General features: G+C 47.2%; 2 protein-coding genes across 3 annotated transcripts; both read right to left on the bottom strand.

The window, feature by feature from the left end:
* Positions 426-13,239, bottom strand: STX12 (syntaxin 12). 2 transcript variants are annotated; one of them, XM_021375470.1, is made up of 10 exons: positions 13,016-13,239; positions 9,888-9,957; positions 8,690-8,789; positions 7,331-7,468; positions 6,392-6,435; positions 4,827-4,898; positions 4,396-4,501; positions 3,853-3,925; positions 3,604-3,686; positions 426-1,858 (listed from the first exon to the last, which is right to left on the bottom strand). In XM_021375470.1, exons 1-10 carry the CDS (start codon positions 13,125-13,127, stop codon positions 1,766-1,768), a joined length of 891 nt encoding a protein of 296 aa, XP_021231145.1. In that variant the 5' UTR covers positions 13,128-13,239; the 3' UTR covers positions 426-1,765. The 2 variants fall into 2 exon arrangements, with proteins under 2 accessions (XP_021231145.1, XP_021231146.1); XM_021375471.1 differs by lacking the exon at positions 4,827-4,898 and having other exon boundaries at positions 13,016-13,235.
* Positions 15,370-20,134, bottom strand: LOC110387456 (guanylate-binding protein 1-like). Its single transcript, XM_021375590.1, has 15 exons — positions 19,865-20,134; positions 19,669-19,781; positions 19,480-19,589; positions 19,201-19,388; positions 18,944-19,096; positions 18,773-18,873; positions 18,240-18,654; positions 18,031-18,158; positions 17,846-17,955; positions 17,567-17,751; positions 17,254-17,496; positions 16,864-17,144; positions 16,581-16,793; positions 16,249-16,515; positions 15,370-16,108 (listed from the first exon to the last, which is right to left on the bottom strand). Exons 1-15 carry the CDS (start codon positions 20,040-20,042, stop codon positions 15,893-15,895), a joined length of 2,901 nt encoding a protein of 966 aa, XP_021231265.1. The 5' UTR covers positions 20,043-20,134; the 3' UTR covers positions 15,370-15,892.

The following is a 20,771-nucleotide window of genomic DNA, read 5'->3' as shown; positions in this document are numbered from 1 at the left end:
TCTCTTCCAACCCAAACCATTCTATGATTCCATGATACAGAGGTCCAGCACCCAAAGGAAGCGCCCACCGCAGCTGACAGCACATGAAGCAGCAGGATGTATTTTAAATAAGGAGCAGAACAACACAGAAACAGTTCCTCTGCTTCCGTGTCAGACTGTACAGTGAAGCTTCTGCAAGGCCATCACGTTCTAACACTGTGTTGAAGTTCACCCACGTGAAATTCAGTTTTCTCTCATCAGCTATTGTACAGCCAGTGTGGTTCCTGCATGCCCACATATTAAAGCAGCATTTCATTCTGAAGAATCACATGCTACAATGCTAAATTGGAAGAAGCACTGCTGGTGCTTGCATAAAGCAGACTTACAGAGCAATCTGCAATCACACCTGTGGCACCGTTTAAGCTGCAAGGCAAAGAAGCTCTGAGAAAGGCTTTTAAAAGTGTTTATTGATAGTTATTAGACGGAATGATGGCGCAATAGTGCAAACCAATGTGCAAATGGGAGGACACCCTCCCTTCCCAGCTTTCACATTTACTTTATTATACAGGAGACATGGAATAAGGATTAAATACAAAATGGGTCAGTATGATGCATTCACCACACTACATTGGGCTTCGGACAGATTGCTGATCCCTCAGTGCCTGTCAGTTCAGAGCTACAACAAAGTGGGGAATGGCTGCTACATCCTGTCCAGCTCTGCCAGTTGGAACCAGCAATCCTTAATTTGCACGCACATCCTCAGTCTCAGAACCCTAGCACTGTGCTCAGCCAATTTCTGCACTTTGTTTCACGTAGAACGGAAGATATCAGACACTCACAAGCCACACAATATTTACTAATACATTACAGTAAGCTTCAAGAGTCCTTCAAAGCAGGATTTCACCTAATACTCATCTGTCTTGTTTGCTTGTAAGCTTAGGTACCTGCTTCCTCATCTTTGCACCATTTTCTCCCTGAAAAAAAATAAATTAGGAGCAAGCAGCTCAACTTTGTGTTTTAGTGCTTTGAGAGTCAGCATTGGAAGAGATTTGTCCAATAATAAACCATCAGCTAGTTTCTCCAGTGAAATTGCACTGCTAGACAGGATGTCCTTACACTTACAGTCCTCAACAGATAGATAAAAAACAACCCCAACCATGCACAGAAATTAATAAAAGCAATGAGTCTCAAGGCTAAACTGACCGGTTCCTCAGCACATAGTGGTTCCAACTATCATCCATGCGTACTTCCCCTTGCTTTTCAGATCTGCAGTGGCATCTTTCTTTTCAACTGAGTTTAGAACCACAGCCACTCTGGGACTAATAAAACCGTGGGGCAGATACCGGAGACTTGAGAAACTGCTGGATTAAGGTAATGAAAGTCAGTGTTGTGCCCTCTTTGAATGTCATTCTTATTCCAGTCCAACAAAGTTATCTGTACATATAAAAGTTAAATTTCTGCCACTTGTCAAAATAAGCAAGACATCTCCAATTATTGATCACACTTCAGCGTACAGTTGGGACAGGGAATAATACATTACAGAAAGCAAAACCACAAGATGTTAGTTACATAAAACAATAGAATTTGTATATAAACTGATAAATACTGTCTCCATGGTTCACTAATTCCAAATACTACTTGTCTGCACATTAGTTGCTAATAACTATTACTAGAAGTAGTTCCAGCTTGTGCTCTCTCAGGGTGGTTTCATTTCCGAGACTAGTCTGCCTGTTCGTGCTGGGGGAAAAATATTCTCAGCAGTGAGACAAGGTTCCATGTGAAGATTTCATTTTGCTATCTGCCAGATAATAAATCCTAAGATTATACAAACTACAGCAAGACCAAGAATCAGGATACAGATCTTCTTACGGGATTTCTTCTAAAGAAAGAAGAAAAAAAGCCACTGATACCAACAGCAGATGAGGAAGAAAAAACAAGTTTGCCAGTTCACGTTACTAAGTTCGGTAAACTAGAGCACTCCATACCCATAATTATTCAAGGGAAGTAACAAGTACAGCTTACACACTCTCACATGTTCTTTAAATAGCTTAAGCACACAACTAAATGTTTTTAGTTTTAGGAGCACAGTGGTCTAAGAGAGGCAATTACATCCAAATGTAACAAGTTCTGCAACTTTTAAGACAAAGTTTTACTTCAAGATAACTACAAAAAGGGAAGTTGACAACACCTAATATACATTTCATGCTAAGAGTTGCCACCAAGGCCGCAAAACAAAGCTAAACATCTCTAGCTATTCGGATTTTCCAGACAAGACAAATGGAAGCACCACTGCTGTGATGCAATCCCCCCATAATCACTTAGAACCGGTGCAGAAATAGGATTGCGTTTCTACAGCCAAAATGATTTAATATACAGTTACTGTACTTGATTTTACAGCTTTGATCACTTTCCTCATCATAGGAAGCTACAGTCTGTCCACACTGAGTATTTTTAACTTCATGTAAGGCTCTGAGACTAGCTATATATAACCACTTCCTTCTTTCTCCAGAAAAACACATCTAATACATGCCTAGTATGCCTGACTTCGAATTACCTCTATCTCAAAACATTTATAAATACCATGTGCTGCCAGGTGGCAAAAGCAACTTCCCCCCCAGCAATTAAACAGCACTGGAGTTTAAGGGTTTTAGCATCTCAATACTTAACAACGCCCTATTTTTTTTTCCTCTCTATCTCGTGTGGGAGCAGAAACCTTTTCCATCACAGAACCTAACCTAATAGTTACAACAACCACAGGGTGGCTGAGGTCAGAAGGCACCTCTGGGTCTACCTAGTCCAACTGCTGCTCAAGCAGGGACACTCAGAGCATGTTGCCTAGGACCACGTCCAGGCAGCTTCTGAAGATCTCCAAGGAGGAGAATCCACAGCCTCTCTAGGCAAACTGTTCCAGTGCTCTGTCACGTGCACAGCACAGAAGTGCTTTCTGATGCTCAGACAGAACCTCCTGTGTTCCAGTCAGTGCCCAGTGCCTCTTGTCCTGTCACTGAGCAGACACCTCCACAAACAACAATGTAAGGTTGCTATGGAAAACATCATAAAAAAAGATTGAAGCAGCAGTGAGAACCAGTGCATAAAAGCTGACTGGACAAGGAGGTCACATTACAGATTGGAAACTGAGCAGTTAGAAAGATGTTGCAAATCCTGGTCATCACAAGTTTCCTTAGTTTGGGCAAGGACTTTATCCTATTTTTAAAATATTTTATTTTTGTCTGAGCTTTTACATGAAATCTTGGCTTAGCTGATGCGTTTACGAGATGGCCACAACATGCAAATCTGCTGTTAGCAAAACTGCTCTGCTCTCCCCTGAGAATGAGGAAGACAGCTAAGCATTGAAACCTGCTGAGAATACCTACATGGAGGAACAGTCTGACTACATAACCTCTGAATTAGAAGGCTAATTTCAACAGAGTGTTCTTGAGTCAAGTGCCTTACCCATTCCTTTCATCACAATTCTGTGGGAGTGCCAACTTGCATGATCTGTTTTTAATGGCCTGTTTGGTGTGCTGCAGTCAGTGTCTTGTTATGCCTGTACCTTTATTGGCACACTGTACATTACTGGTACTCATCTGTACATTGACAATAATGCAAGCATACATAATTTACCTGATAATAGGCAGCTCTCTGTAACTGCTCACTGGCTCTTTCCACATGAACTTCTGCACTTTCCACATTTGCCTCTATGCTATCTATGGAAAAAATAAGAGAACTTGTAGAAGAATTCAGAGTTCTGGTGCTTTAAAAAAAAATAAAAATACAACACTTTTTAGATGAAATATCAGAAAAACTGAACTATGCAGGCAGAATGCGCAAGTGAACTAAAAAAGAAACTTCTTATTATCCAAACACACTTACCAATCATATCTCCTTGGTCATGAATCATCATGGCTAAATCCTTAAATATCTGATTGACATCCAAAATGTCTGCCTGAAGACAAGTTTGACAAGTTACACAAAACACTGGTTACAGTTTTTCCACAGCCTAACTCTTAGTGCCTCTTCTGAATATCACTCAAAATAACTGAATAGATTCCTCATTCACTCAGGTGACTTGACGTTGCTATTGGTGGAACTTGGGATTAACACAAGAGCCTGCAACATTCTCCCTGCTCGGTATTTTTTTCATGCCACTAGCAATTAGCAGAGTAGGGAATCGAGATGAACGCTGTGACATGAGCTGCTCCTACCACCTCTGAAGGACCACCAGTGAACACTGAAGGAAAATATATCTAGTCTCCTTAAACGGGAGCAGGGAGATTTATCTTGCAGTCAGTCCTCTCTACAAGGAACTCTGTTCCTTCACCTTCAGGTCTCCTCAGCCCATCCCATTAGTTAGCACTGCATGGCTTCCCTGGTTTATTTCCTAATATTGTTAACTGAGCAGGATCTACTGTTCACCTCTAATTGCCTGATTGCCGTTTCTCTTTCTTTAATAAGTTCAAGGTCCTGTTCAGTTATTGCCACATCATCTTCTTGAGACTGCATTTGACTCCAGTCTTCACCACTGTGAAGAGAAGGGAAGAAAGTAAAACCTTGTTTCCTTCAGCATAGGCATATTTTCACACTATGATTATACTGAATCACCAGTGTGTTAAAATTGAAAAGATTCCTACAGAACAACACCAGTCTTGCAATTAACTACAGACTTATGACAACAATTGCAAATGAGAACAATTGAATAATAAGGACAGACCAAGAAAAGTGAAGAAACTGAAAAGCAGTGCATGCATAGGATAGTTTGTGTGAGGATGTGACCATTACCTATAGCATTATAGAACAGGCCTTATTTCAGGTTGCCTTTTTAAGTTTGTTTTTTTAAATATCTGTACCTTCCTTTCCTCTCACCATCCCCCACAAAAAGGGGGGAATCAATCATGGTGAATGTCTTGATGGAGAGCAGCCTGCAAGCACAACATTATCAGATCAAAAGAACACCTGACAAGCATCTTGGTTCAAAGATTCTCACTTGCTATCTGGCATTTGGAGATATGAAGAAAGAGTTTAGTATTTTAATTCATTAGTCTAGCAAGAACTGCAAATTAAGTCACATCGAGAGAGATGTTAAGAAAAATCTCTGCATCACAGTGCACACCTACCCTGATGATAGTACTTCATAACTGCCACGTAAGTTACACACACTGATTAAAGTGAGGGCAGTTCCAATAATACAAAGTCATCTATGTGTCCAGCACAAAAAGTTCTTCTAGGGTAACATCTCCCTCTTCTCATAGGCAAGCGTATCTGAAAGTGCTGTAATATATCCAACAGGCATCTTGTGACATAACTCTAAGCAGTAAGTTTCAAAGGCTCCAAGTGCAAAAAGAAATGACAATAAACTGCTTGACTAGATCAGATACAGCAGAAACATCCAGGAATTCAGCTCTGAGTTGACAGTAAGATTTTCAGGTGTTTAAGGCACAAGGTTCTGACATATAGCACGCAAGGACGATTTTAAATGTGGAGTAGCTGCCACATGCTACTACATCCCACTGAGATAAGGGCCTCTGCACAAACAGGTGCTTATGTGGTACCCATGCATCTGTGAGCAGGACTTCAAACTCATCACAGCATCTGTATAACTGAACAACATGGAGCTTTCACTTCTGACTCAGTATGTGGAACCACAGGACTAACAGAAGGGGACACACACCAAACAGCTGATCAGGGGAGGATGGAAGAGACATCTAAGATGAGTGCCTCGATTTAGAACATTACAAGGTTTATACAGATAGGGCCAACATATTTCACCCTGTATTTCTCAGGCACGCATAGTGTAAACTGACTCAGTAATCACAAATGCTTTTACAGAGTCTTGAGTTCACTTTACTCACACTGTAGACTTGATGCAACATTCTGCAAACTGATCTGCTATGCAGGCACAAAGTTACTGCAGAACCTATACAAGTGTCTGATATTTTAGAGTAATGTTGACTGTGCATGTTCTAGTATCAATTTGTTATTACATCCATGGCTTCCAAGTTTAAGGCAGTCTCATCCACTACTTTGTAATAGCTCCACCTGGGCTAATAGATAACACCCAAACTCATGAAATAAGTATAGAATTATTTGTGGTAACAGTTAAATGACAGAAAACATGTCTGGTAATCTTGTGCTCACAGTCCAGAAAACCAGGAGCTCCAACTGCCACATACTAGGGACTGAACTATTCCCACTGGGACAGTAATCAACTACCTCCATTTCAGTAGAGTAAAAATACTGCCATGTGCCCTTTATTTTTTTTTTTACACTTGATATTACAAGTGCTGTAATAATTGCATAACATCTTTCTGCTTTTCATTCAGTTGAAAGAGCCTTACTCAAGTTACAATGTTTCTACAATAATTTTAATTACACATAGGAAAGAGTGCACCCCGAGAATACAAGAAGCTGTTACCTATCAAATGAAACCAGCTGCTCTTCTCTGAACCGCTCATCAGCCTGGAATAGATAAATGAGTTATTAATATTTCAGATTACCAGAATTACTAATAAGCAAAATCAACAGGAGTATCCTGAAGACAAAGGCATATGCTGTCCAGAGAGTTCTTTGCTGTTGTCCCATCAACTTTCAGATTTAACCTAATTTAACCTAATTTAGATTCATCTTCAGATTTACTTAATTTTAATTCAGATTATCTCTGCAAATTAGAGGCAACTGAAAGACAAAGGCGAGTGAGTCTGTTTACCCAGATCACTGTTGTACCACTGGCTGTCACTTCCTTTCCTAAGGAAAAATGATTTTGACTCCTAAGCCAGGTATAATCCCTAAGAGCATAGGCCAAGCAATAAATGGGTTCTGCTGTAGAAATTAAGAATGTATACTTAACACAAAGCCACAAGGGAAGAAAAATGCTTTCACTGGTGTTTCTATTATGAATTTTTAACAGGCACAGGGGCTTGTTAAAGCTTAATAGAATGTTTGAAAGTATATTGGAGATATCAGCAGGACAGAAGCTATAATAAAAGAGCGTGAGGTTGAAATGTAATTTAAAGTATGGTAAGCTACCAATTGATTTCTTAATTTTTTAGCTTAGGGCTGATGCCAAGCAAAAGCCATCCTTCACTACTAAGTTATTTAACTATACTATTAACTACCTCATCCACTACAACATTTGCCGTTACCAGGATTCCTTCCCCTCTCCATTCAAGTTCACAAGCAGCATATCAAGATGTGTGCCTACTAATTACAACATCTGGAACAGCAGAACAACCTACTGAGGCCACATCTGCGCTCAGTGATGTGTCAGGCAGCCACGAAGTCAGTGGGCAAAGACAAAATCTCTGAAATAATTTGTAGTCCACTACATCACGACAGAATTCCTACAAATACTCACAGAGATACGGGAGCCAGCTCTCGCCCTTGCTACAGTCTCTTTTTCCTTCTCTGACACTTGCCTCTGTACTGCCTGGAAATTATTTAAGGCTGCGGAGAAATCATTCATTAAACGTTCTTTCTGAAGCCTCTGTTGACGCTAAAGAAACAAAAACAAGTGTTCAGATATTGCCATTTATGTTACTGTAACCATCAGACTCTCTAAAACATCACAAAAAGAAAAGTAAATGCTGACATTCGAGCGATCTTTTGTTTCCAGCATTCTGGGGGTCATATTTTTGCATTATACCAAACATTCTATGCTTTGCCTACTGGGGAACAGTTCTGGGCATGTTTCCCTGGCATGTCCCCTTTGAATGTTGTGACATCCCAGTTATGGGAAACAAGTTGGGAAAAAGACTTGTCCCAAGGACAGTTAATACTACAGCTGAGTCTTCTGTTTTCCACTACAGAAATTCCCAACAGCCTCAAACTGTAGGCTTTCTGGTACTTTCAAGAAGTTCGTATCAGTTCAACAAATATCTCAAAGGAAAAAACGTAGGAGCAAAATCTCACTGGAAATGTATATACAAATTTCAACTGGACTACTTCAGTGGGCTACATGCACTTACAGAAGTCATTCCCACATCCACATGACTGGACTTTGCTTACCAGAGTGAGATTAACTGAAAAATACTTTCTGAACAAACATGCAAAACACAGCTGTGCTTACAACTGGCATTTAAACCTTTAGTGCAGAATTAGATCTACTAAGACAACATCTGCTGACCCACATCCACAGATCATCCTGTAACAGCATCACAAAAGCAGATAAGTCAGTATTGTGGTAGTGATTTGAAGTGGAGACAAGAAGACTCCAACAGTAGATGACTGTCCCTCCCCTTTCCCACAGGAAGGGAGGCCCTGAAGGACTGTTTTGCCAGAGAGAAAGTCATAAGCATTGCCTCAGCAGATTTCTTTAAATGTGACCAAGGTGAGTCAGCTCCCTCCCTCCTCCACCCTCAGTTCAGGCAATAAATCCCACTGAAGAAAAAGTTTTTTTGGTACGATCACACTTCATACTGACATTCAGCTTGCACTAAGTTTTTATCCTAAAATACCGTCTCACATCACCAGACACTTTGTAAACAAGATTATTTTTCAGAAATAGAATTACATACTCAGCTCTCTCCAACTTTTAGAGCTATTTGCTGCTGAAAAATGTTTCCCCCCCAGTGTCACAGTCAGGATGTAGCCAGCTTAATTTGTCTTCTCACTTCAAGAACTGCTTTCATTGCAAAAGGCTGCTGCCTCTTCAGCTGTGCCAGTTTAAGCTCTGTGAAACGGTGCTCTAAGCCAGCTTATCAAGTAAGCAATTTACCTGTTCAGAAGCAGACAGAGGAAGTGGTAGAGACCCCAGTTCTTTTAGATATTCATTGGTCTCTTTGGCCAGGCAGTTTGCAGAATGCTGTAGCTGTTGTCTAAAACAATAGTTCAGAAACAGTTACACAAGTTTCTTCCAAAGAGCAGCCTGAGCATTTCAATATTTACAATAATGACCAATTAAGGTTTCTAAGCTCACACATCTTTAAGGATATTTTTCCCTAAGAGAATAGAGATGTACTCTTAGCTTTCACTGTCAATATGGCTCCAGCTTACACTAAAAAAAGATTAAAAGTAGTCCTGTGTTCACTGCTAGATAGCATAACTGAGTAGCTTTAGAAAGATATTCTCCTCCTATTACATAAAGAGAAAAAAATGAAGGGAGGCAAAAAGCAGTTTTGTTCCATGAACATAATCACTTCTAGGGTGAATGCTTGTGGCAAAGTGGTAACCAGCTATTCTCTCGACAGCCTCCAACTCCACTGCTTAAATGTGCATCTGATGGAACTACAGAGAACTCAGAGGTATTGAATTCTTGCAGATCCATGAAATTTCACAGAGAAGAATGATACAGATTCTGCTCTGGGAAATGCAAAGCCTTTCCTGAACAGTCTTTCAGCCCTTATGTTTCCAACAGACTCCCCTGTAGTCTCTCTAGGAAATGTTATAATCTGTACCTATTAAAATGTTTTCTATATTGTCCTCCACTGACTTGTTGTGAAGTTATACGTGGCATTTTTGCTGCCAGAGAGGACTGCTCATCTTTCCAGCACTCAAATTCTTCTGTTTTATAATCTATCTTTTCATCAAATACAGGTCTTCCTTGCTGTTTTTCTAGACTGCCCTCATGTGAGGGCAAAGTACCTAGTACGACACACATTTCTTTTAAACCACAAGAGAAGCTATAGGGCTATTCCTCATAACAGCTAACACATGACTAATATACTACTACCCTTTTTAGAGTCTATATACCAGTTTCTAGTCAATCTTACCCAGCAGTTTTGAGTGGCTTCTCTAGATTCCTGCAGAAACACCTTAATACCCTCACTACACTACTTAACACACCTAGTAATTTTTGGTTTGTAGGACTATATTAAATTCATCTACTAAAGAATCTGTTCAAAGAAAGTAACTCACTTCTTGAATACACATAAAAATAAAAGAACCTAACCAATGTTTATTCAGTTAATACTTACAAGTTTTCCTGCAGCTTGCTGGAGTCCTGCTTGGTACCCAGCTGGCTCATCAAATTCTTTATCTGAGCAGCTGAAGATAAAGAGAACACAAGATTAGTAAGACAAGTTCTAGCGTATTTTATCCCTTCTTGAAGGGATTCTTCTAGCTTCTCCCAAAGAAGGACCTCTCTCAACATTTTGCTTAACTCAGCTGAGTAACACAACACTTCGACTTTGCATTTAAAGCAAAGGATGCATTTAAACATCCCCATATAGCCATGTTCTAGCTCACTAGACTAACTTTTGGACAAAATATGATAGTGCAGCCTATGTATCCCAAGGGCAAATCTATGTACCTAGAAACTTGCATGCTGCTCTTCCTTGATGTTCTTAAACCAACAGCAATGTTTGTTCCTACTAACCTTGCCGTTTCTGTATCTTGGGCCATTGCTGCCAGAACTATTTTATTCAGTTGTCCTGCCAGTAGCTTAAAATATTAGTGCTCTATTTAAAAGTAAAAATAGATTAAACCAAAAAACTAATTGCATGGGTTACTATCAGTTTTTTGGTTTTGTTTTTTTAAGTAATCTGAGTTTTGCTACTAGTGATAGACAGAAGTTGTAGCAGTAGCGGTACAGTCCTTCAGGTACAGCAGATAATAGTGGTGTTAGCTTACATCAATCTGAAATCAGACTGTAGCCAAAGAGAAGTTCTAGCTTTCTTCCTCCCCCATCTCCTGTTTGTCCACAATTCCCCTTGTGCAGGCACTGATTATCATACAACCACCAAACTGTTAACATACCTGGAAAGCAACCACCCCTTCTCCTCTGCCTCAGAAGGGCATGTTTGAACAGATCAGCAAGCTGACTCACTGTATTCTGCAGCTGCATGCTTTTTAGCATTAGTAAGAGATGTTGGGAGCATCACTTAGGATGAAAGTACAGCGCTTGATGGGATCCTAGCGATCATGAAATCATATCCTACTCCCTCAAGCAGTGAGGCAAGACCAAGAAGGATCAACTTAACATCGTTCTAAAGAGAGCTGAGCGTCACTGAAACATCCAATGAGTTTAACAAGAGATACTTCCAGTTCACTGAAATCCTACTGGTACAATTTCTGCTTTGAGCTCAGAGCAAGACACTTCAGTTGATGAAATGTGTTGTTAAAGAAACATCAGATTCCAGTGACAGACTCTTCTTCTAAAGTGAAGTCTAACTACTTATAACAACAGCAGTTCAGCCAGGGCTACAGTGTGAATCAACCAGTAATGAGGTAAGAATTCTGACTTCTGCATACAGCGAGCATCATGCATTCCTGGCTTCTATGAGTTCACACAGTGAGGAGTTGTTGAACAACTTCTAATACAACGAGATGGATACTGCTTCTAGGAAGCAAGACTGCACTAATTTCACAGATCTATCAGTCACATGCAGGTCCAAAGAGCTGACAGCCAAGTTAAAGTGACAACACACAGCCATACACTGTGTGGACATCAAGGACCAAGTAAGTGGCATTCGTGCTATATCTAGGTATTTTACACTACTTATTTTTCCCTCCTTTGGGGGCATATTCCTGTGCAATTGCAATTTCCATGCCAGGCAATGTGCTTTTTGTTCTTGTTTTAGCCACAATTTCTTGTCTTAGTTTCCACAATTTCCTACGCTTAGTTTATTTCAGCCAACAGTAATGCACAGGACCTACAGAAAATGACAAAAAGGAACATGGAGGCTGGAGCTCTTCACCTTTACTTTTTGGGTACTGAGTACACACATCAATATAGACAATCCCTTCAGTTAGCGGCTCTCAGTCTACAAATCATTTCAATTTCAGGCTGCAAAGCCTTCCACATACATACTGTCATGCACTTCAGATTACTTACAACATTATAACCTCCCTCTAGGTGCTTAGGTAAAACAACAGCCTTGCAAGCAATAGTTTTGCCAGCTCACTCCAACAGCTTTCTACGCACTTGTGAGAAGTGCTAGTTCTGCAGAGTTTCCTAAAAGCAATGAATAAAACCCAGCTGTCTCCACTGCTGCTTGCTGTTTTTCCCTACTGGGAAGAAGAGGAGAAACGAGGAAATGCTCAAGGCTTCCGTTTCTCTTCTCCTCAGGCCCTTTATCAAATACAGAGTACAGCTAATTACCGTAATGGTAAGTCAGCTGTTCTGCGTGCTCCCACCCACTTTGATAGAAGCTGTAAGACATTTGTTTCATCTGAAATTGGCAGCACACTGAGATAGGGCGGCTGCTGGTCATGAGACAGTGCAATCTAGTCCGAAGAGGAAGAGAGACTGAACTAATTAGAGGAGGAAGCTCTACACATGGAAGAGAAAGAGGCGAGGCAAGCCAAGTTTGTTGTCTGACAAACTCAGGAGCAATTTAACAAGCAGCCATGGCTACACCAAGAGGAAGCAAACGTGACTGAACAGAAGCAGAACAGTTTCAGGAATGCTAACAACTTGATAAAAATCAAACTGAAAAAGCATAAAGTCATTCAGGTTGGCAAAGATCTCTAAGATCATCCAGTCCAACCACCCACCCACCACCAATACTGCCCACTAAGCCACGTCCCTAAGCTGCACATCTCCATGGCCCCTGAGCACCTCCAGGGATGGCGATTCCACCACCCCCAGGGCAGCCCATTCCAATGCCCAGCCACTCTTACAGAGAAGTTTTTCCTAACGCCCAACCTGAAAGAACTCACCAGCTTTCCAAGGAAACAACGCGTTCAGCTGACCTAAGAAACCACAGCTGTATCTGGGCAGCTAGTTCCACTTTTAGGAAAGGCAGCATCTTCGCCAAGGGATCAACCACTCTATTGGGAACGATTCCCTTAGCGAGCAGCAGAGCAGGGCTCAATACCGGGATTTCAACACCTACTTCATGACATTAACACGCCCCAATGACAGCCCCAGCACCGCGATGCCGCGCTGCCCTGCGCTCCTCTCAGCAGCAGAACGCTCCTCGGCAACGTTCCACCCATGAACTGGAAGGGGATGTCTACAAGCCAGTGCGGGCCCTCAGCAGCCGGCCCTCCGCCAGCACCGCGCTGCGGGCAGCTCCCGCCGACCCAGCGGCCCGCCCCGCTCCCGGGCCCTGAGGGCAGCTCCCGCCGCGGAGGCCCGGCCGGGCCCGGCAGCACTCACTAGACTGCGCGATGCGCTGCACGTTGGCGCTGCATGTCTGGATGATGCCACCAAAGTCCCGCGGCGGGGCCGACGGCCCGGGCCAGTAGAGATCCAGCGGCCCGTACGACATGGTCGGGCGAGAGACCGCTCCACAGAGCCCAGCAGTCGGCACCCCGCCGCACTCCGCGCATGCGCGACCGCTGCTGACGGAGCGCCCTCCCTAAGCGGGCAGGGACGGCTTCCTGCGCATGCGCGCTCGCAGCGGGCAAGGCCTCTGGTTGCCATGGTGACGGGAGCCAGCCCCGCCCCGCCCCGCCCCGTCCCGCGAGATGGGAGTTCTGCTGGAGCGGATCGGGAAGGGTTGAAGGCTGCGGGCAGTGTAAAAGGCCCGGAATATGGAGTTAGCTGTGGTTTGACACTGGCACACGGCTCAGCTCCCCCACGCTGCTCTCCTGCTCCTCTCCTCAGCAGGAGTGATGGGAGAAAATAACATGGAACAACTCTTTGGTTGACATAGGATGGGGAGATCGCTCACCAGTTACTGTCACAGGCAAAACAGACTCAGTGTAGAGAGGTTAATGTGATTTGTTGTCTATTGCTAACAGACTAGAACAGTGACAACTAACAGCAAACAACATATGCCTTCCTCCCATCCATGTACTTCTACCTCCTCCTTGCTGAATAGCACAGCAGAGTGGGGGCTGCACTCAGCCCACAGAGTTCCATCTCTGCTGCTCCTTCCTCCTCACTCCAGCATGGAGTCCTTCCCAAACCGATCCTGCGTGAGCTTCCCATGGGCTGCAGCTCCTCAAGCTTCACTGTAACGCGGCTCTGTATCACAGGGCCCATCCTTCTGGGCCTGCTCCAGCATGGGGCCTATGGGCGGCAGCTCCACGAGCATCCTCCAGCCTGGAGCCTGCTGCTGGAGGCTCTGTGGGCTGCAGCCTGCTCTAGGCCGCATGCACTGCTGCACTACGGGACCCTCTGTGGCTGCACATGAAGATCTGCTCTGCATAGTGCCCATGTGCTGCAAGGGGACAGTTTACAATTAAGCTTTATCCCTTATCTTTCCGTTATTGTTGTGCAGTCAAAGACAATTATGAGTACTCTTTTACAGGATCAAAGGATGGTTGAAGTCAGAAGGGACATCTGGGTCCCTCTGGTCCAACCCCTGCTCGAGCAGCTTCTCCAGGACCACATCCAGGTGGCTTTTAAAGATCTCCAAGGAGGAGATTCCACAACCTCTTTGGACAGCCTGTTCCAATGCAGAAATACACAGTAAAAAATGGCTTCCTGGTGTTCAGACTGAAACCTCCTGTGTGCCAGTTTGTTCCCCTTGCCGCTTGTCTTGGCACCTGCCTCACTGACAAGAGCCTGGCTCCATCCTCTTCGCCCTCCCTTCAGGCATTTATGGTCATCGATAAGATGCCCCTGCTCCTCCCCTTCTCCAGGCTGGGCAGCCCCAGCTCTCTCAGCCTCTCCCTATAACATTGTCAGTATAAAATGTCCCAAAACACATTCAAAAAGACAGATGTTTAGAGAGCAGATCTTGCTTTATTCTGCACAAGGCATAAGGAGGGAAATCCCCACAAATCAAGCTCACCGAGCCTTCACACTGGCTTCAACTCATAGTCATAACTTTTCAATACACACCCACCTATTATATATTCATAAGATTATCTGAGTACAAGGCTACATATTTTGATCTTCTGTACTTGAGCAGGAGTCTTTGGTGGTTATTTGGAGAGGTGTCCCATTACTCACTTTATCCATATTTGGGCACAGGATTTTTTAAGAACACCTAGTCAGCCTCTTCTGGTTGGTTTCTGTCTTGGATTTGTGCTCTTTCCCCAGCTTTACTGTAACCAGGGTTCTGTTGGGGACTCTTTTGAGGCCACCCCCAGTTCCCATCAGTCAGAATCTGAATTCACAGCTAGCAGTTCTGCTACATTTGAATTTTCTCCTTCCTGTTGATCCCCCTTTGGTTTCTGATTTAATGGACGTTCTCAATTTCAGGAGAAAATGCCACTATGATAGAGCTCATGATGGCCACCACCACCAGGGGCTGGACCATCTCCCGCAGTGCTGTGGGGTTGAGGGACAGTGCCCTGAGTGATGCCTAGCCAGTCCCCAAGCAGCAGTAGCCCACCCAACAAACTACCCCCACTTTTTCAAGCTTTCCTTCCCTATGATGTCCTATGATACGGAATATCCCTTCAGCCAGTTTAGGTCCCTGGCTGGAAAGTGTCCTCCTTTGTGTCCCCTGTACCCTGATTCCACAAGGAGACAAAGCAAAGCGTAATTACTCATAGCCTCCAAGATATGGGTCCCAAAACACAAAGTTCACTGCAATGCGGAGCACAAACACCAAATTACGTAGGGAAACAAATTTTATCATATTGTAAGCCAAGATCACAAAGCACAGCAAAACAACAACTTTAATCCAGCTCCAAGAGATGGTAAACAAAGCAACAGGGTACATAAATGGCAAGTAAGGTGTTAAATGATATAGTTCCAAGAAAATACTCTGAAATATCTGTGCATATGAATTAGTATAATAACTAGCAATTATCAAACTGATATCATATGGTATGGAATATTCCTTTGGCCAGTTTAGGTCAGGTGTCTCAGTTCTGTCCCCACCCAACTCCCTGCATCCTCCTCAGCCCTCCTCACTGGAAGAGCAGTAGGAGAAGCAGAGAAACTGAAATGTCCTCGGCTCTGTGCAGCACTGCTCAGCAACAGCTAAAACATCAGTGTATTATCAATACTGTCAGTGTATATTATCAGTACTGTTTTTCTCCGAAAGCCAAAACATAATGTCATACCAAGCACCATGAATGAAAATTCAACCCTGTTGTAGCTGAAACCAGGACACAGGGACAGGTGGCAGGGCTAGAATATGCGCTTCACCACGTTGGTGACTAAGCCCGCTACCTTGCCAACCACGCCGGGCAGGAAGAGTGAAGCCACGCTGCCCAGCAGGTCCACGGCCGAGCTGATCCATGAGGGCTTCTCGATCCTCTTCTTCTCCTCCCGCAGCCGGTCAATCTGCCGCCGCATCGCCTCTGCGTCACGCTTGTAACCCTCCTCCACCAGCGCCCGATGTTCCTGTGGGACAGAGTGGTGTTCGTACCACTGCAAAATGCCACGGTGCAGCCACAACACGCTGGTACCATTGCACAACACCGTCATCCATGGTACAGCCACAACGCACCAGTACCACTGCACAGCACTGTCACGGTGCTCACCTTCAGGCGGTGCTCCAGCATGCGGTCCTGTTCCTCCAGCCGCAGGCGCTGCTCCTCCCGCAGCCGCTGCTCCAACTGCCGGCTGTGCTCCTCCAGGCTGCGCTGCTGCTCCTTCAGGCGTGCTACCTCTGCCTCCCTGGCTGCAGCCTCCTTGGCTGCTGCTGCCTTCCGCTCCCGCTCCATCATCATCAGGTGCGCGTCGGTCGCTTGCAGCGCCTGTGCCAGTGGCTCGCGCTCCCGCAGGAATACCTCCAGCACCGCGTCCGCCTGACGGTACAGCTGTGAGGCACTGCCTGCACCACCACACCAGGCTCCCATCACACCCCGCTCACCTTAACGCCCTTTTCAGGCCACCACTGGTACTTTTCCAGCACGTGGCCCAGATCATCCTGGAACATCTGGGCACCACCAGGTGCTGCATAGTCCCCACGCTTCAGGCGCTGCTCTACGTCTTGCCACAGCTCCCGCAGCACTGCCCGGCAACGCTGCTCCGACGCCTCCTCGTTGCGCCGGCAGAACTCCTCCTTGGCCGCCTCCAGCTCTCGCTGCACCACAAAACAGGTCTGAATCGAACAGAAATCACCCCCAAAACCCCACAACGTGACAGTGACTCACCATCAGCTGACACTGGTAGGTGCGCTCGTTGTCGGCAAAGGCACGGGACAGGAAGAAGGTGACAGCATGGCGCTCCCAGACCTGGTGCATGTCCACCAGCGTGGTGCGCGAGTCCGTGGGCAGCACCAGGTTCTGCTCCATGCCCTGCCAGTACTCAGCCATTGCTGCTGCCACTGCCGCGGTGTTCTCGGCCCGTGCCAGTGCTGTCACTGCACTCTCCACACAAGGCACTTCACCTTTCTTGATAGCGTCCACATATTTCTCCGCCAGGGAGGCCAGCACTATGGGAGGTGACACCATCACCCGCACACATCACACCCACACATGTCCCCCCTGAAACCTACACACATCCCCCATGTGCCCACCCATCCTCATGCCACTGCCACTCACTGGTGCCCGTCACCTGGCGCCCGCCTGGCAACACCTTCACTGGCGCCTTCTCCCAGATGTGCCTGCAGAAGGCATCTGCCTGTTTCCGGAAGCCTGGCTGTAGTTCATTCTCCTGCACCTTCTCCAGTAGTGCCAGGTTTGCATCACACGTCGGTCGCTCCATCACAAACAGCTTGCGGCACGGGAAGAAGTCGCGGAGGCAGCGCCGCATCTCATTGCGCTCCTGCACCATGCGCCCGCTCCCTGCATTGCCAACATCAGCACGGTGCCACCACCCATAGGGACATACGGTGACACCAGGTGATGGCCGTACCGGGCCTGAAGCGCAGAGCATCCTCCAGGTACTCATCCTCAGTCAGCTGACGCTCGCCCTCCCGCAGCTGCAGTGTGAAGTCACGCACAGTCCAGACCAAGCTGGGGAAGACGCGGCTGAACTCAGCTGCCGGGTCAGTATCCTCCACTCGCACGCGTATGTGATTCGTCAGCTCCGTCACCAGCCTGCAGGACCCACATCACTGTTGTAACCATGTGAGTGTTGTCACCACCATGGGAACATGTCACTGTGTCACTACCCTCCCGGTCATCCCCATACCGCAGCTGATCCAGCCCCTGCTGGTCAATGGTGGCCATGCTGTTGTACACCAGGGTGCTGGAGAACAGCAGTGCCAGTGTGAAGAGCCAGGCGTCATTGCTGCTGTCACCCTGCACACACAGTTGAGTTTAGGAGGGTCCAGGGGGCTCTGAGGGTGCCTGGGGCTGCTTCCCCCTAGCACCCACCTTGTTGGGGTCTCCCAGCCCCTCGGTGTCCAGCAGCACCAGTGCCACACCACGCCGGCGTGGGTGCGGCAGGCACCACATCCAGATGCCCTTGGTCTCCGCCCGCACTGTGGGGCCCAGTGGGAAACCTGTGGACAGTGAACTGTCAGAAATCCCAAAAATGCCCCAAAACATGCCCAAAATGGATGTGGTTCCCCCCACCAGCTCACCAGTGCGCCGCTTTGCCAGCCGGTTCATCAAGAAGGACTTGCCAGTGCGGTAGGGCCCGGCGATGGCCACCACCACCGTGGGCTGGGTGATATCACGTAGCACTGCCAGCGCTGTGGGGTTGAGTGACAGTTTGTTGTTGTCAGTGTTGCACACCAGGCAAAGTGGGGCCGGCATCGGGGACAGTGGGTGGGGAGATGGTGCCTCCACCCGGGCCGCATCCTGCTGTTGCTGGGTGGTGTCACCGTCAGCATCATCATGGCATGGGGAGGTGCTGTCCTGCGGGATGTCATCATGTTCTGGGATGGTGTCCCTGTTCTTCGGGAAAGTGTCATCTTGACAAAAGTTGGTGCTACTGGGCCGCTTGGTGTCATCAGGCCAACGGCTGGTGTCATCCTGCCACTTGTCACCAGGCTCCTGTGTGGGGACAGCACAGTGTGGGGACACAGACAACATGGTATCAGGACATAGGAACATGGAGACAGTGCGGTGTGGGGACATGGGGACACTACAGTGTCCCCGTGCCCCCGTGTACCTGCTGTGCCATCTCCTTGGCCTCCTGGCAGAGCCGCCCAATTTGCAGCACTGAACCCCCTTGCATTGCATCCACCACGCGCTCTGCCAGTGCCGCCAGGTCTGGGGACATGACACCCTTAGAGGCGGTCCCGCAGCAACACCCCCATCAACACCCAGGACCCCCACTCACAGGCACCGCCCACCTGCACCCCCCCAGGTGCTGTTTTGAGGCCGCAGCCCAGCAGGTGGGTGCAGAGCCGGGCTAGGCCCTCGGCATTGCTGTCAGCCACATGGAACAGCTTCTTCTCAGGGAACAAAGCCAGGATACAGCGCGCTATGGGGCCTGTAGGGACAGAGGGACAGTTGGGTGACATGAGGACAGGAGTGGAACAGGTGGATGTGAGGATCTAGAGATGCAGAGACATGGCGACTGGGGACGCAGTGCACCTGGGGGGCCGCCCAGCGCTGGCTCCAGCTCGTGGTCCTCAGCCTCCAGCACATCCTCGTCCTCGGGTGCCAGGTCTGCGCTGCGCAGGCACCAGACAAAGGGCGGCAGCGCTAAGTGCAGCAGATGGTCTTGGTCTTCTTCATCCTCCTCCAGCAGGCGCAGGTGGCGTGGCACCATCCGGGCGTAGCTGCACAGTGAAGGAAAATAGCAAAAACAAAACAAAACAAAACAAAAGGCGGAAACAGGCAAAAGGACCACATCCTGAACACAGAGGATACGAGAGGAGCTCAAGCTGCTCCTGCGCGTTGCCACCGCCATCGGCACTGCTGTACACCAGCACGTTGCCCAGCAGCAGCTGCAGTATGAAGAGCCACAGCCCGGCGCCATCCTGCGGGGGTGGGGAGAATTGGGGGGCGCTCAGTGGGGCGGGGGCTCGGGGCCACCCCGCCCCGGACCCCGCTCGGTACCTCCGGGTCCTCGCCCCCGAGGAAGCCTCCAGCGTGCAGCAGCACCAGTTGGCGGTCGGGCCACGTCGGGTGCGGGCGGCTTCGCATCCACAGACCAGGGCTGCCGGGAAAGCCTGGGGGCAGCGGGGGGGGGGGTCAGAGCAACTCCGGCCCCGCTGCGCCCGCTCTCCCCTTCCCCCACGAGCCGCTCCCTTACCGGAGCCCGGTCCCGCCAGCTGGTTCACGAGGAACACAGAGCCTCCGCCGGGCGGCCCCAGCGCTGCGATGACGTGCAGGGGACCAGGCAGGGCCCGCAGAGCCTCGAGACCCCAGGAGGAGAGCCGTATGCCCCCCCCCCGCCCGTCCGAGGTCGCCAGTAGCAGTGGCTGCTCCATGGGGTGCGGTGCTGCATCTGCACTTTCTGTTTCGATTCCCGCCGGGCTCCGCACAATGGTCGTGCTCCCTCACGCCCGGTTCCCTGCTGGTTCTCTCTTCCCATTGGCCACTCCGCACGCTAAAGGTGAAAGCTTGGCGGCTATTGGTTTTCCAGGCAGTCAGTAGGTGGAACACGTGCTGTGATTGGCTGCGGGGAGGCAGCATCACGGCCACTTCCGGTGCGCTCACAGCCCCACGGGTACTGGGTGTTCGCCGGCGGGGTTGGGGATATTTTGGGGGCAATTCGGGGCAATTCGGGGCCTTCAGCGCTTTGATGAAGCTGCTCAGTTTTGATTTGGTGCAAGCCAGTGTTTGATTTGGGGTGTCTGTGTGTCGTTGTTGGTGCAGTGTTGGTGTGTCCAGTTCTAAGCCCCCTGTGAAGGGGAAATGTTTTGATGTACAAAGCACAAACGTTTCCATGTTTTCTCACAGAGATTACGAAATCATCAGTGTAGGGATTTCAGGATATAAGCAGGGAGGAAAATGGCCAGAAATGTAGAAAACGGAGAACATTTTTAATTTCGAAAACAATTTTTACTTTAAAGTGATTGAAGTATATTTTTGCCAGTTTTCTCTACGTAGTTGCTTTTGTTTTTTGCAGTTGTTAATGCAACGCTAGCTTTCATATCAAGAATGTTAACCTTCATTTCTTCTACCTGCTGCATGATCTGTAGCATTTGAAGGAAAGA

The sequence above is a fragment of the Numida meleagris genome, chromosome 22, assembly GCF_002078875.1.
Source record: "Numida meleagris isolate 19003 breed g44 Domestic line chromosome 22, NumMel1.0, whole genome shotgun sequence".
In the NCBI taxonomy this organism is placed as follows: Eukaryota; Metazoa; Chordata; class Aves; order Galliformes; family Numididae; genus Numida; species Numida meleagris.
This window is presented reverse-complemented; position numbering and strand designations above follow the sequence as displayed.

What these genes read in the sequence shown, in the direction of transcription:
- STX12 (XM_021375470.1), bottom strand. Translation starts at nt 13,127, where the DNA reads ATGTCGTACGGGCCGCTGGATCTCTACTGGCCCGGGCCGTCGGCCCCG. An exon ending in CAGCTGGTTTCATTTGATAG is followed by an intron (nt 4,899 to 6,391) that starts GTAACAGCTTCT and finishes TTGTGCTTGCAG; the next exon opens with GCTGCTCTCCATCAAGACAT. An exon ending in GATGGTGAGAGGAAAGGAAG is followed by an intron (nt 4,502 to 4,826) that starts GTACAGATATTT and finishes TTCTCTTCACAG; the next exon opens with TGGTGAAGACTGGAGTCAAA.
- LOC110387456 (XM_021375590.1), bottom strand. Translation starts at nt 20,042, where the DNA reads ATGGAGCAGCCACTGCTACTGGCGACCTCGGACGGGCGGGGGGGGGGC. An exon ending in GGCTGGGAGACCCCAACAAG is followed by an intron (nt 17,956 to 18,030) that starts GTGGGTGCTAGG and finishes CTGTGTGTGCAG; the next exon opens with GGTGACAGCAGCAATGACGC. An exon ending in GCGCCAGGTGACGGGCACCA is followed by an intron (nt 17,145 to 17,253) that starts GTGAGTGGCAGT and finishes CACCTCCCATAG; the next exon opens with TGCTGGCCTCCCTGGCGGAG.